The sequence below is a fragment of the Onychostoma macrolepis genome, chromosome 16 (assembly GCF_012432095.1).
Source record: "Onychostoma macrolepis isolate SWU-2019 chromosome 16, ASM1243209v1, whole genome shotgun sequence".
Classification (NCBI taxonomy): Eukaryota; Metazoa; Chordata; class Actinopteri; order Cypriniformes; family Cyprinidae; genus Onychostoma; species Onychostoma macrolepis.
The window spans coordinates 17,336,057-17,349,505 of NC_081170.1; the positions used below are offsets into that span (position 1 = coordinate 17,336,057).

The 13,449-nt window shown below is 33.3% G+C and overlaps 3 protein-coding genes across 4 annotated transcripts; 2 read left to right on the forward strand and 1 right to left on the reverse strand.

Moving 5' to 3' along the window:
* Positions 1-287: 287 nt before the first annotated feature.
* smg9 (SMG9 nonsense mediated mRNA decay factor) lies at positions 288-5,696 on the reverse strand. 2 transcript variants are annotated; one of them, XM_058746727.1, is made up of 14 exons: positions 5,558-5,696; positions 5,194-5,345; positions 4,676-4,750; positions 4,325-4,553; positions 3,474-3,571; positions 3,251-3,363; positions 3,056-3,167; positions 2,875-2,970; positions 2,267-2,352; positions 1,962-2,068; positions 1,697-1,804; positions 1,484-1,609; positions 1,043-1,184; positions 288-873 (listed from the first exon to the last, which is right to left on the reverse strand). In XM_058746727.1, the coding sequence occupies exons 2-14, from the start codon at positions 5,335-5,337 to the stop codon at positions 795-797; spliced, it is 1,515 nt and encodes a 504-aa protein (XP_058602710.1). In that variant the 5' UTR covers positions 5,338-5,345; positions 5,558-5,696; the 3' UTR covers positions 288-794. The 2 variants fall into 2 exon arrangements, with proteins under 2 accessions (XP_058602710.1, XP_058602711.1); XM_058746728.1 differs by having other exon boundaries at positions 5,658-5,676.
* A 2,738-nt stretch (positions 5,697-8,434) lies between these two features.
* LOC131521678 (urokinase plasminogen activator surface receptor) lies at positions 8,435-9,295 on the forward strand. Its single transcript, XM_058746626.1, has 4 exons — positions 8,435-8,495; positions 8,581-8,727; positions 8,824-8,937; positions 9,087-9,295. Exons 1-4 carry the CDS (start codon positions 8,435-8,437, stop codon positions 9,293-9,295), a joined length of 531 nt encoding a protein of 176 aa, XP_058602609.1.
* Positions 9,296-11,388: 2,093 nt separating this feature from the next.
* On the forward strand, positions 11,389-13,027 carry negaly6 (neuromast-expressed gpi-anchored lymphocyte antigen 6). Its single transcript, XM_058746960.1, has 5 exons — positions 11,389-11,440; positions 11,744-11,857; positions 11,935-12,081; positions 12,199-12,309; positions 12,764-13,027. The coding sequence occupies exons 1-5, from the start codon at positions 11,389-11,391 to the stop codon at positions 12,973-12,975; spliced, it is 636 nt and encodes a 211-aa protein (XP_058602943.1). The 3' UTR covers positions 12,976-13,027.
* The last annotated feature ends 422 nt before the right edge of the window (positions 13,028-13,449 follow it).

Here is a 13,449-nt window from a genome sequence, read left to right on the forward strand (position 1 = left end):
CTACAGTAAGATTTTATATATTCCTTGATGCTATGTTACTGAAACACATTTAATAAACAATACATTTATATAAACAAACACAAATAATTTAAATGTTTCCTATATCATACATTTCAGTGTACAGTGAATGTTATCTTGTAATTATGTTATTATATCTCAGTAATAATATCTGATAATAAACAATAATTGATTATGATTTGGCAATTTTCCAAAAATAGTATGGACCAAAATTAAATAATGGAATATTGATCAATGTCTGATAAGATTAAATTAAACCACCAAGCGAATAAAGATGTGACATGTTTTTATTATTTTTAATTCCATTAAACACTGATATATAAAAATCATGCTGTAACTGCATCTAAGTTACAAGTTTTTGTTCAAACACATATCTGACAAGCAACGTGTGCGGTCATACCGTTTTATTTACACAATAAAATATGAAAATCAAAGGCTTCTCGACATTTTTACTGTATAAAGGAAATGTTTACATCACTGAATCTTTGCATATTATCTTTTGTAATAACAATGAGTTTAACACATCACTGGATGGACTCTGGCAGGCGCCTGCTAATTTTCATACAACAGCCAACTCAGGCACAACTCCCAAACTGCAAAGCACTCCGCTGCTGTGATCCAGACCTCACAGAAGAAGATGGTTAAACGTCACTCAGCACTACTGCATTTCTGTGGCCCAGTCATCTCTTTGGGAACTGCCTCCTGTCTGAAATCACCTGAGCAGGAGCCCAGTCCTCTTTAACAATGAACTCACAGGTACTGTGAGACCATCATGACTATGACAGTAGTCGGCTATATTCAGAGAGCGCAGATGATTTCTTAACACCATCCCAAATTCTAGCCGCATAATGAAACCTGTAAAAACAAATACAGTCATCCATTGTCTTAAAATGTACATATATAAATAGAAATAATGTTGTGTAATACTTTGTAATAATTGAAATATTTCTTTCAATCCCGATGTAAAAATTAATAAAGAATTCAGTTCCAAAAGGAAGAACAGAAGCATCAGGGTGTGCCTTACCAGTTTTTCTCAGTGAGGATTGTGTGTGAGAGCTGACAGCGGGACATAGCCAAGATCTGACTGCGGAATTTAGAAACCAGTGAAGAAAAGCTGGGATGACCTCTGTAACCAGGCAGCAGAGAGAAAAGAGGGGGACCTGAACCTGGTGCACAAAAGACACAGATGCAATGCAAATTAAGCAGATCCATCAAGAACAATAGAGAATCGTGGAAAAGTCTATAATATTTTTTGTCATTTTAAAGAGCTATCTGCATGAGCTCTCTGATAATATGAGCTATAAAATAATAAAACAAAAATGAAACATACAATTTATAAACATAATCAACAGCAGTACTGAATGAACTTTTCGAACATTTGGTTATGACTCACTTTTTAAACTAGTTCATTGAAATAATACTACAGTTCAAAAATGTAGTTTAACAACTAGGCCTATTTTCTGACCTGCTCTTGTCAAAGCATCTTCCCCATCATTCTCCATCATAGGTAAGAGGAAAAGATTGACTTCTGTCTCCAAGTAATCTCGATTCAGTCCTGGGAATATGTTACAATCCAGCATGGATAAGGTGCCTACAATAGGAAAAAAACGTCAGTGAGTTAAACACCAAATCATGTGGTGTTTATGAACATGTTTACTTTCATGTCAAGTGGACTGACCTTTATATTTTAGGTGGGAATGGGCCATAAGCTTGTCAACTGCCATATGCATCTTCTTCAGATTTCGTGGACAGAACTCCTCCCGCCTTGCTTTGTTCTGCAAGAAAACTATGAAAATAGAAAGAAAAGACATGCATTAAAGCCTCATACAAAACTAAATCTGTGAGTGTTTGCCAGCAGTTTCATACATCATGAATGTGAAGGTACAATCCAATTATAGCTCAGTAAATGATTCAGGAATAATGATCATTAATAGTTTTCTGACCTATGTGAGGATAATACTCAGAGCCATCATCTGCCCCTGAGGAGCCGGTGCTGTCATGACTGGCCGATGGAGTCGAGGGTTTCAGCATCTCAGCAGTCTGCAGAAACCTGCTTACAGACTCGGCTGTTAGTTTTTGCTAAGACCATGACTATCTATAATCTATCTACATCTTATAAATTTAACTACGACAAAATATATATATATACAGACATACAATGAAAAAAGTAAAAAGTAGGCTAATTAAAATGTTCAAATTTTATGGTGATTTATTTCCATGCCATTATTATTGAAACTTAGGTCATTACCTATATAAGTTGATATCGGTGAACCAGTCCTGAATCACAATCACAACATGGCATACGGTAAAGAGGAAGGCAGTGATCTGCAGAGACTAAACCAAACAGTTGGGAAAAAATTTAATCTACTGAATATTTTTTGTCAAGTAGAATTATTAGAATATTCTAAAATAGTACATGACAAATAAACTATAGAATACTATTTGTAAATGTCTATGTGACAATTATTAATATAAACACATGGCATGTAGTAATACGTAATATACAAAATAAAAGTTTTTGTATAATATATGTGTGTGTACTGTGTATATTTACTATAAATACACACACGTACAGTATGTATTTTGAAAATATTTTCATGTATTTACATGTATATATTTACATTCTTATAATTTATAATATATAATTAACATAACATTTTTCTTAAATATATGCATGCATATGTGTGTGTATTTATATGAACATAATAAATATACACAGTACACACACATATATTATGTAAACAAAAACTTTTATTTTGGATGTGATTAATCGTTCGACAGCACTAATTAACATACAGCATTATTTGTAAAATAGTACATGGCACAGAGCGTTTTGCATCATTGCCTTAAACTCACCTGCATTTCCACATACGTATGTGGGAGATTGTATTCTGGCGGAAGCTTGCGGTCGTTGTTAATGAGATGATCCAAAATAGAGGGGCTTAAAATTGGCTGGAGATGAAAATGACTATTAGTTTATCAGGAAACTACATGAAAACAGAAAACAGCACTGTTCTATGTGACCCTACAGTCTGACCTGCGTGTCCAGAAAGATGACCCTCTCCTGAGTGATGTAGAAATCGATTCCACTGCTCTGGTTCCCGGCTCTCTCCTTGATCTCCTGCGTCTGAGCTCTGAACACATACGCCCTGTTTAACAGAGAATCATTGGGTGAAATGCAATAACAATGAGGTGGAAAGGCAAATAAATTGAGGGAAACAAATGGACTAACCTCTGGTCCTCCTCAGGGCTGTTTGCAGACAGGAGAGACATGATTGTGGACTTGCCTGTGCCTTGTAGCCCAATAACTCCAACTACTAACATATCTGTCTGGTCTCGCAGATACTGATATATAATAAACACACATTCAGCATACATTCACCTGACTGTTATGCACCAATATAGAGCAACAGATACAAAACATAACACTATTAACAGAAAAAATATGCCCTCACCTCCATAGCACTGTCGCACCAATTCATTTGGTCATCCACCAGCTTAATGCTGTGCTTCATCTTCTCAGGGGGGAGGAGCTTAGTCTGGCCAATCACAGCTGAAAAATCACATGGTAAAGTATGAAGATTGGTTAACCACAGAAAAAAAAAAAATCAGGACATAAAATACCCATAATAGCAGTTCAAATTAACTATTCACACAAAAATGAAAATTTGCTGAAAATATACTCACCCTTAGGCCATTTAATTTCTTTATTACCATTTCATTTGCTCATCAACTGATCCTCTGCAGTGAATGAGTGCTGACAGAATGAGAGTTCAAAAACATCACAACAATTTACTCCAATCCATTAATTAATGACTTCACGTAAAGTGAAAAGCTGCATGTTTGTAAGAAACAAATCTATCATTAAGGTGTTTTAAATTTGAATGAAAATCCCCTGTTGACTTATATCCCAATCCACTGACATATTTGTTTACTGTTTTGGATTATGGTTTTAAGTTAAAATGTCTTAATAATGGATTTGTTTATTAAACACATACAGCTTTTCGCTTCACAAGACATGGACTAGAGTTGTGACAATTTCTTGTGGATTACTGTGATGTTTTTTTTAGCTGTCTGAACTCTCATTCTGACGGCACCCATTCACTGCAGAGGATCCGTTGGTGAGCAAGTGATGTAACGCTAAATTTCTACAAATCTGTTCTGATCTTCTCCTTCTACATCTTGGATGGCCAGAGGGTGAGTAAATTCTTTAGCAAATTTTCATTTTTGGATGAACTATTCCTTTAAAGCTTATGTGTGTAATTAAAAGATAAATTAAGGAGCAAAACGTAAGAAAATAACTGACGATCCACAGCTCCACCGGACGCAGCTGAGCCCATGCCTCTGTTCTGGATCTGATACACCGGTTGGGTCGGCCGCTGGCCTTCCCTCTCCAGTTTGGCAGTTCCAGCACCTGAGACTGAAGGAGCCACGTCAGGAGGGTTCCCAGGTTTCCCCCCTTCATCTCTGGTTTTAATGAGCATGATCGGCTTTTCCAAAGATGGGGCTCCACTTGCTGGAACACTTGGTTTGGACTAAAACCAAATAGAGACAACATTATGTATCAATACTATATACACAACACAATCCAAAGCAAGAATAAAACATTCGCTTGAATTGTTTACTTGTGTAGGATAAACATAAATTATACACATACTCGCTCTCCAGGAGGCTTAGCAAGAATAATGGGAGTCTTCTGTAGAAGAGGTCCTGTGGGTTCCTCGCTGCCATCCTGAGAATACATGACAATAATATAATCATACAACTCAACAATTCAGTCAATAAAGCAGGGGTTTTCAAACTGGGGTCCAGGGACTCCCACAGGGGTGCAGTGCTAGGGGGTCTGTGGAAAATGTATGAAAAAAACTAAAATAAATGTATAAACAATTAAAATAAGATTTAAATAAATAAATAATACAAACATTGATTAAAATAAATAATTCAAAACTGATTAAAATAAAAACAGATTAAATAAATTCGTTGTTACAGTTAAGTTTTTATAAATAAAAATATATACAGTAGCTTTTAAATTTAAGGACTGTGGTCCCTCGCACGAAGGATTATATTTGGCATCTAAAACATAGAAAGTTTCTGCACTAAAGCATTATATGTTTTTAGATCATCATTCAAAAAATGATGTTTAGGTAGGCAGCTCATGTTTAGACAGAATCTCACCCTGCGCTCACGGGGAACATAGTCTCGATCTCGACTGGGTCCGGAGAGGTTTTGAGCCGGTGGTCCTGGGTCTCGGTCCCGCCGTCGCCGCCTCCTCCTTCCCTGTCCGTACATCCCGGGCTGACTGTGACCCGACTCCGACATGACCGATGCTGGATACCAGATACTCTTATGGCTATTCTTGCAACACTTTTAGGGCGGTTTCTTAACGTTCTAACGTTTTATAGTGTTTATTAAAGCCGTAACATTAACGTTACATATCAAAACATATTCATAACTAATATCTGACTGTATTGGCTTGTCGACAGCCAAATTACTAATGAATGAATAAACCTTTTCAGTTTAAATAGTAATGTCGACTTACATGCTGTAACTACGTAGCAAAATAGCTCATTTATCTTCTTTTTGTAATGTAGTAGTATTTAAATAAATGTCAGAGTGTATCTATTTAACAGGTAAGTTACCAGACTGTTGTGTGAACGACACGGTACGAACCCGAAAAGAGGCCGACGAGCAAACGCAAATTCGCTTTTTGGTTCCGATCATTTGGTTCATAAAATCGCATTGTATAAAAATATAGCTGTGTTAAATAAATATAATATAATTTTCTAACTATATAATTGTATTATTGTATTAGCTGTATTGTATTTGTTCAATGAGCACCAAGATTATATCGTGCATAGCCTTATGCTGTATCTGCTTCAGTTGGTTTCATCGGAAGTTTGTGTAAAAACGCCTGTAGGCTACTTAATGTTACAATGTCAGTATAATAATTATATTATATTTGCCATTTTTTAATAATTTTGTAAGTAGCCTCTTTTGGCCAGTGATTTGATTACCTTAACTTTTACCATGGATGGCCAAACCTGAATGAATGAATGAATAATTAGTAAATAATATATTAATAATAATACATAAATACGTAAATAAATAAATGTAACAACGAAAAAATAAAGTAATTAATTAACTTTATCTGTATTATTTTTCACTTAATTTTTAATCACTAACTAATATAAAATTAAAAATAAAATACTATCTATCTACCTATCTATCTATCTATCTATCTATCTATCTATCTATCTATCTATCTATCTATCTATCTATCTATCTATCTATCTATCTATCTATCTATCTATCTATCTACCTACCCACCCACCCACCCATCCATCCATCCATCCATCCATCCATCCATCCATCCATCTATCTATCTATCTATCTATCTATCTATCTATCTATCTATCTATCTATCTATCTATCTATCTATCTATCTATCTATCTATCTATCTATCTATCTATCTATCTATCTATCTATCTATCTATATCTCTATACAGCTACCAAGCTAACTCCTACAAAATAATCATATATTTTTATTAATTATAAATATATTTTAATAATTATAACTTTTTTGACACATTCATGATTAAAACTTTAATTTTCAAGATTCAATTGCCATCTTCTTCTTTTTTAAGTTAAGATAAAATAAAACATTGTGACGAGAGAGAGCTTTAAGTAGTCATATACATTGAAAGTCTCAGCAGTAGTCACTCAAGTATCATTCCAAGACAAATTTGTTTTCAAAAAGGTCAGGGTCACAGAAAAATGCAAAAGTAGGTAAAAACTACACATGTAATGTAAATACGACATTTGCATTATTATGAAAATGTATAGGCAGCCTATAGGATAGGACTACTAGCCATTTGTGATATATTGTGGCACATTTCATGTATTTATGAAATACATTGAAAAAATAAAATAAAAACTTATTTCCTGATACAAGCACAGTGGTGTTTTCTTAGCAAAATTAGTGTTATATTGACACTATTAATATATATATATATATATCTTCTGTGAAACACACAGTTAAATATTTGAAGAATGTATAATTTTTTGTCCATACAGTGAAAGAATATATGTATGTAGGTTTGTAAGTACTGTATGTATGCAATATTTATGAATACTAGAACATTTTTAATATTTCAAGTAAAAATTTTAATATGTGTTACTATGTTACAAACAAACATTAATTATGAAGCACTATTATATTTGCACATTAATATTTACCAGGATTAATAAATGTTTATTGTTAGTTGTTAGTTCATGATACTACATTAACAAATTGAACCAATAGCTTTTCCAAAACGTTTTACTTTTCCTCCTTGAGCTCAAGTTCAGACAGAGGATATTGCCTTTTGAGGATTCTGCTTAACAAATGTAGTTTCTGGATGAAATCAGGCAGTCCTTAATTCTTCAATGCAAAACAGACCTGTGGAAATGCATATATAAGAACTCCTGCTGAGGAGCTGCTATCCTTCAGTTAGTCCAGCTATGGCGCTGCACATTACTCTGCTTCTCACCACTGCTTTTTTCTCCAAAGGTACAGTGCAGGCTTATTTTAGTATCTTAGTATATTTTGAATTAGTTTTTATTTTTATATTTTCTGTTTTCATTTGAATTTTTGTTATAGTTTTAGTAATGTTGTTGTGTCTTTTTGACTATTTTATTTTCAATGGCTTATTATAAATGGCCAATTATATTATATTATATTATATTATATTATATTATATTATATTATATTATATTATATTATATTATATTATATTATATTATATTATATTATATTATATTATATTATATTATATTATATTATATATTATATTATATTATATTATATTATATTATATTATATTATATTATATTATATTATATTATATTATATTATATTATATTATATTATATTATATTATATTATATTATATTATATTATATTATATTATATTATATTATAGTATATTATATTATATTATATTATAGTATATTATAGTATATTATATTATAGTATATTATAGTTTTCATTAACTTTTATATCACTTTTAGTTTCATTACATCAAGACAAATTAATTGATCATGTGAAATGTGGCCTTGGCAACTAGCTGAGATAAATTATATTTTAATATTTAATTTCAGTTTTAGGTTTAAAGTTAAAAAAAAAAGTTTTAGTTTTTGGTTTTAGCTATATATAGAGAGTTTTTATTTTAAATATTTATACTATTTGTTTCTAAATGTTATTATAAGATAACATTAATCAGACATAAGATGCAAACTGGTTTCCTGTTTAAGATTGGTGCTTCCTTTGCTAACATATCACGTACAACACCAAAGTACTGATCAATGCATTTAATGACCTTATTTTTCAGCACTGACACTGAGGTGTAATGGATGTATACCAGATTCTGCTGGAGCATGCACACCAAATGTGATAACCTGTCCATCCCATTGTGGCTCCATAACCACAACCGTATACGTAGGTAAGAAATCAGATGAGCATGAAAAATGTGTAAATTGTATAAGGGTTTTGTTATTGAAGGGGTTTTCATTTTGGTCTTTAGACGGTAAAAAAGTGGATAGCAGCACTACAAAGACTTGCGCAGATCCTGTTTCTTGTGTTACTGGGAGCATGAATTCTGGACAAAGCAAAGTGACCCTCAACTCCCAGTGCTGTAATATAGATTTATGCAACAATGTAAATGCACCAGGTACTTTGATTATAAGATTTCAGTTTGAGGTCTTGATATTTTATATATATATTTGGAATTTTATTTTAATGTCATGCCTACATATAACCTGCACAGATTTGCCACTAAAGCCTTTTAATGGGAAGAAATGTTTCACCTGCAATGCCACTACAGACTGCACACGTACGATGGCTTGTGAGGGTGATGAGACTCAGTGCTTTATTACAACAGGTGAACCTTTCATTATTATTATTATTAATAATAATAATAATAACCCTTATTTTTATTTCAATCTATATATAGACAGAATGTCAGTAATTATCAGTTTTTATTTAGGGCTTTAAACGTCACACCAGCTCTTCTTTTTTTTTGTCTCTCAGCTGAAGTCAATGGAAAGAAGGTGACCATGAAAGGATGTTCAAGCAAGTTGCTCTGTGGGAACGGAACACTGGCACTGGGATTACCTGTACAGTCCTATGGCTTTGGTGCTAACGTGAAATGTTGTGACGGAAACCTGTGTAACGGCGCTCAGAGCTTGAGAGTGTATTTCCTGATGCTAGTACCACTTCTCTCTCTATTTGTCTTCTGATATATGCTATCTTTCAGTTTTTTTCCAGAGGTTTGCTCTTAAAATAACACTTCTCTCTAATTTGTGTTCTGGTATAAAGATTAGGTCTATTTCTATAGTTTTATCATTTAATTCTAATGCAATGACATCTAGGCCTATATTTTTTGTACATTTGGTTTAAGTGTGGAGCCAATGTACATGTTTTTGGAAGTTGGTTGAATGACCCTCAGGTGATCCACATCAAAATAAAACAATAATAATAATAATAATAATAATAAAAATTAAAATTTCAATGGCCCTTTTCACAGACCGTGAGAAGTGTTTCCACGGTTCTTAACATCGTAAATCTAAGGGTTATTTATTTATTTATTTAGATTTTTATTTAAAAAAAATCATTGTACATTTATGAAACTATACTTCGTGTTATATCTATTTGAGCAAATGGAAACTCAAACACTGTAGAAGCGTCGAGGAGATGGAGACCTCTAGTGGTGGTGGAGGGGACTGTAGTAGATGTGGAATGCTTATAAAGATGCTTTTCTTGCTCTCCAAACGGTTCAAAATGACCTTGCTTCCCATTTGAGTATCTTTATGTAGATATCTATGGTATTTAACTATACTCAAGTAAATGGTTTCATAGCATCGACCATTAACACAGCCCTTACGAAAATGAACCATGGTTTTTCAGTGTATTGATTACCATTTGTATAACCACAGTTTTACCACAAATACCATGGTTAAACTATGGTTAGTGTAGCAAAACCATGATTAATTTGTGGTTGCCATAGTTTAATTATAGTAACCATGTTTTTTTGGTTTTATTTGTGGTAAAACCATGGTTAATTTTCATACGGGAGCTGCTATTGGCTTGGTTTACAGTGGTTGACTAGGACTGTCAGTCAACCTATATTTCATGTTTCATGTACATTCTGGGTTTAAATAGATTTTATAAAAATGGGACATATCTTAAAAAACTCTGACATTCTGGCATCAGAAACTATAAAAGTGACCATTTCCGTAAGAAAATGTGACATTAAAAAGGTAAGGAAAAAAACTGTGTCCTAACAAACTGTCAAAAATATCAGACTGAAGAAGCTTATGTATTTGGTTGACCTACCAACGTTGATCTTTGTTGCCCTAATTATAGTCCTATTACTGTAAACTGCTATGATTGTGGCATTATTTGATAAAGAAAGGTTTCAATGAAGGCCTGTAATGAAAAGAATATAAATATTTCTTATGTTTTTTTAATAGTTTTGGTTTTTAAAAGTCTTATTATTTGAATTAAAATGTTAAAAAATAAAATAAAGATGTACAACATTAAACTAGCATGAGTTTGTTTGTTTAAATTAATTATTATTACTACTACAACAAAAGTAATAGAGGTACATATCATTGGAGGGCCATCAATAATTGTCTTTGGATAAAGGGGGACCTTGAAATCCAGAAGGCTGAGAACACAGCTGCAGTTCATTTAAAATATTCATAAAGGATTTACAGTATTTTTGAGACAAAAAAAGCCACCCTTAATTAGACAATATTGTGTTTGTGATAATTAAAACCTGATTTACTTCCTGCTTTTTGTTTCATAGCAAAATAATAAATGTAACAGTTATACAATAACCAGTTACTTTGTTTACACTACACTACCTTTACACCAGCATTTTATTCCTTGTAATTTATAAAACCTGATTTCTATAGTCTGTAATAGTGATAAGCTCCAGGCCATGTTACTACAACACACTAACATTAGCTTCAGACAACAAAACTACTCGAGCATAAGCTGTTCTCACATCCTGATCATATTCCCTCTTTTTTTCCTCCCACTTCTTTCCTGCTTATCTCTACTGCCATATACATTAAAAACATAAAATGCACCATAAAACATTTGTTCTCTATATTTGTCACACATATTGTATATTATCATAACAGTATCCATCAATAAACCAAGTTTAGGAACTTCAGCTGAAAAAAATTAGGAGCTGTATGTGACACGTTGGCAACACTTTTTTTGAGGGACAGTATCAGTTTCAGCATGTTTCATGTTTCTTCAGAGGCTGAGGGATGTAGTCTCCTGTCCCTCCCTTCTCATCTCAGTCTGAACTCAAATCAAAATGGCACGGCCTCTACTCTTTGTTCTCATCAGTACAAGTCTTTTCTACAAAGGTAATTGTTGGAATTTTTCTTTACGCGTTTGTTAGTGTTAAATATGTTCGATGTAAATTTGTATGGTTTTCTATAGTGCATTGTGTAACTGTGTTTTAATTTACTAGATTAAAATAAGGGTTACTGAACTGAATCTTAGTTGTATAAAATGCAGCTGACTTGAACATTAATACTGTATTTCCTTAGTGTCCTAGATTTACTTTGCATTATATCATATTTTTCAGAATTTATATGCTTTGACAAGACTTTTCCAAAAGGGTTAGGGGTTATTTTTTATTTATTTAAATTTGATGTCAATTTCAGTAAATTCCCTAACCTGCTATCAGTGCATACCTGAGACATCAATTAAATGCACTGAAACTAAAGTGGAGTGTCCTGTTGGTCAGTGTGGGACTATGAGGACCACATCTTATATAGGTAAGTTTTGGACAGATTGAATATTTGAACTGAATTCGCAATTTTAAAAATGAGGCTGATGTAAATTTCTGCTGTAGGAAACAATGCATTGGCTGACATGATAATGAAGAACTGCTCTGAAACTCATCAATGCGTGACTGCATCTGCAAACTTTGGAATTACAAAAATAGCCATCAACAATCAGTGCTGCAGTACTAACCTGTGCAATACCCAGATCGAACCAGGCAAGTTTAACACAGGACCAAGAATAATATCATGTGACAATAAAATGTATTTACATCAGACATGACTTCCACTGGAGTACAGCATATTTTGTAGCTTTAACTATGCATATTTCATAGAATCACCCAAGATGATCCCAAATGGAATGCACTGCTACACCTGCAGTGGAGAAGATTGTGCATCAACTTTACCTTGCGTTGATGAGGAAGATCACTGTATCAAGGCAACAGGTTAGATAAGACAAAAATCGTCACAGATCTCTACACTGTAAAAAGTGATAAGTTGACTTAACAAAAAAATTGAGGAAACCCGTTAAAAAAATTAAATACATGTAATATTTCACAATTTTATAGTTTTTACTATATTTTTGACCAAATAAAGGCTGCCTTGATGAGCATAAGAGAAGATCCGTAATCTTAACGGCCCCACATTTTTGAATGGTGTACATTCAATTGCATTAGACAACTTTGGTTAGTTTTAAAAATGTTATTTGTTAAAGATGAGATATCATATGAGCCTAAAGGTATTTCTGACATCAACATGTCACAGGAGTCGAGAGCACAGCACCGCAGGCAATGAAACCGTGTCATTTTTCAAAGTCTCACTGCCCCAAGTAAGATTCTTTTGTGTCGGTGTTGTTTTAAAGGTTTTGTAACATTTTTCCCTCTTCATTGTTTTCAACAGTTTTTAGTGATGGACAGATGATGACGATGAAAGGATGTGTGACTAGAAGTTTTTGTATGGGTGATTTGACCACCAAGATCGGCCAGTCCAGCATAGCGGCGGACCAGAGCTGCTGTAAAGGTCATCTGTGTAACAGCGCTCAGACCTCCACTCCGAGCTGCTTCTTTCAGCTGGGGATTCTGATGTACGCCATACTACAGACGTCATTTTGAGCTTTCAGTTGTCATGATTCTCTTGAGGTTTCATATTTACAAAAAAACTAAATCCAGCCAACATTCTTGCAGATTGGTTATATCGGTTAAATGATCATCTAAACATATATTGTTAATGCCTGATTCTAGGATGTGTGAGTATTGGTGACATTAGGGTGCTTGTCAAGTTGTTCATTTTGTATATACTGAAATTTTCATTTAGCCAAAAACAGATATAAAAAGATTTTGCAAACAATGGCCAGTAGCAGTGTTTTTTTTAAACTAACATATCTTTGGTCTGAGCAACCAACTCCTTAGTACAGTCTGTAACAATGAACAGATATTTACTGATTATTTTCCTTTCAAGAGGGTGTAGACTTGGGTTTCTACATGGAATTAAGTTTCAATACACTAATATTTTGTTGCACAAATCCTTATGCCTTGGGCCTCTTAATTGTTGTGGACAAAAGAGATGAAATCTGATGATCTCAAAGC

Excerpts from the sequence above, each read along its gene's own strand:
- smg9 (XM_058746727.1), bottom strand. The coding sequence starts at position 5,337 with ATGTCGGAGTCGGGTCACAGTCAGCCCGGGATGTACGGACAGGGAAGG. Across the intron at positions 2,353-2,874 it reads ATACGTATGTGGAAATGCAG|TCTCTGCAGATCACTGCCTT; the intron begins GTGAGTTTAAGG and ends TGTTTGGTTTAG. Across the intron at positions 2,069-2,266 it reads ACCGATATCAACTTATATAG|GTTTCTGCAGACTGCTGAGA; the intron begins GTAATGACCTAA and ends GTCTGTAAGCAG.
- LOC131521678 (XM_058746626.1), top strand. The coding sequence starts at position 8,435 with ATGCACACCAAATGTGATAACCTGTCCATCCCATTGTGGCTCCATAAC. Across the intron at positions 8,496-8,580 it reads CCATAACCACAACCGTATAC|ACGGTAAAAAAGTGGATAGC; the intron begins GTAGGTAAGAAA and ends TTTGGTCTTTAG. Across the intron at positions 8,728-8,823 it reads CAACAATGTAAATGCACCAG|ATTTGCCACTAAAGCCTTTT; the intron begins GTACTTTGATTA and ends TAACCTGCACAG.
- negaly6 (XM_058746960.1), top strand. The coding sequence starts at position 11,389 with ATGGCACGGCCTCTACTCTTTGTTCTCATCAGTACAAGTCTTTTCTAC. Across the intron at positions 11,858-11,934 it reads GAGGACCACATCTTATATAG|GAAACAATGCATTGGCTGAC; the intron begins GTAAGTTTTGGA and ends TTTCTGCTGTAG. Across the intron at positions 12,310-12,763 it reads TCACTGTATCAAGGCAACAG|TTTTTAGTGATGGACAGATG; the intron begins GTTAGATAAGAC and ends TGTTTTCAACAG.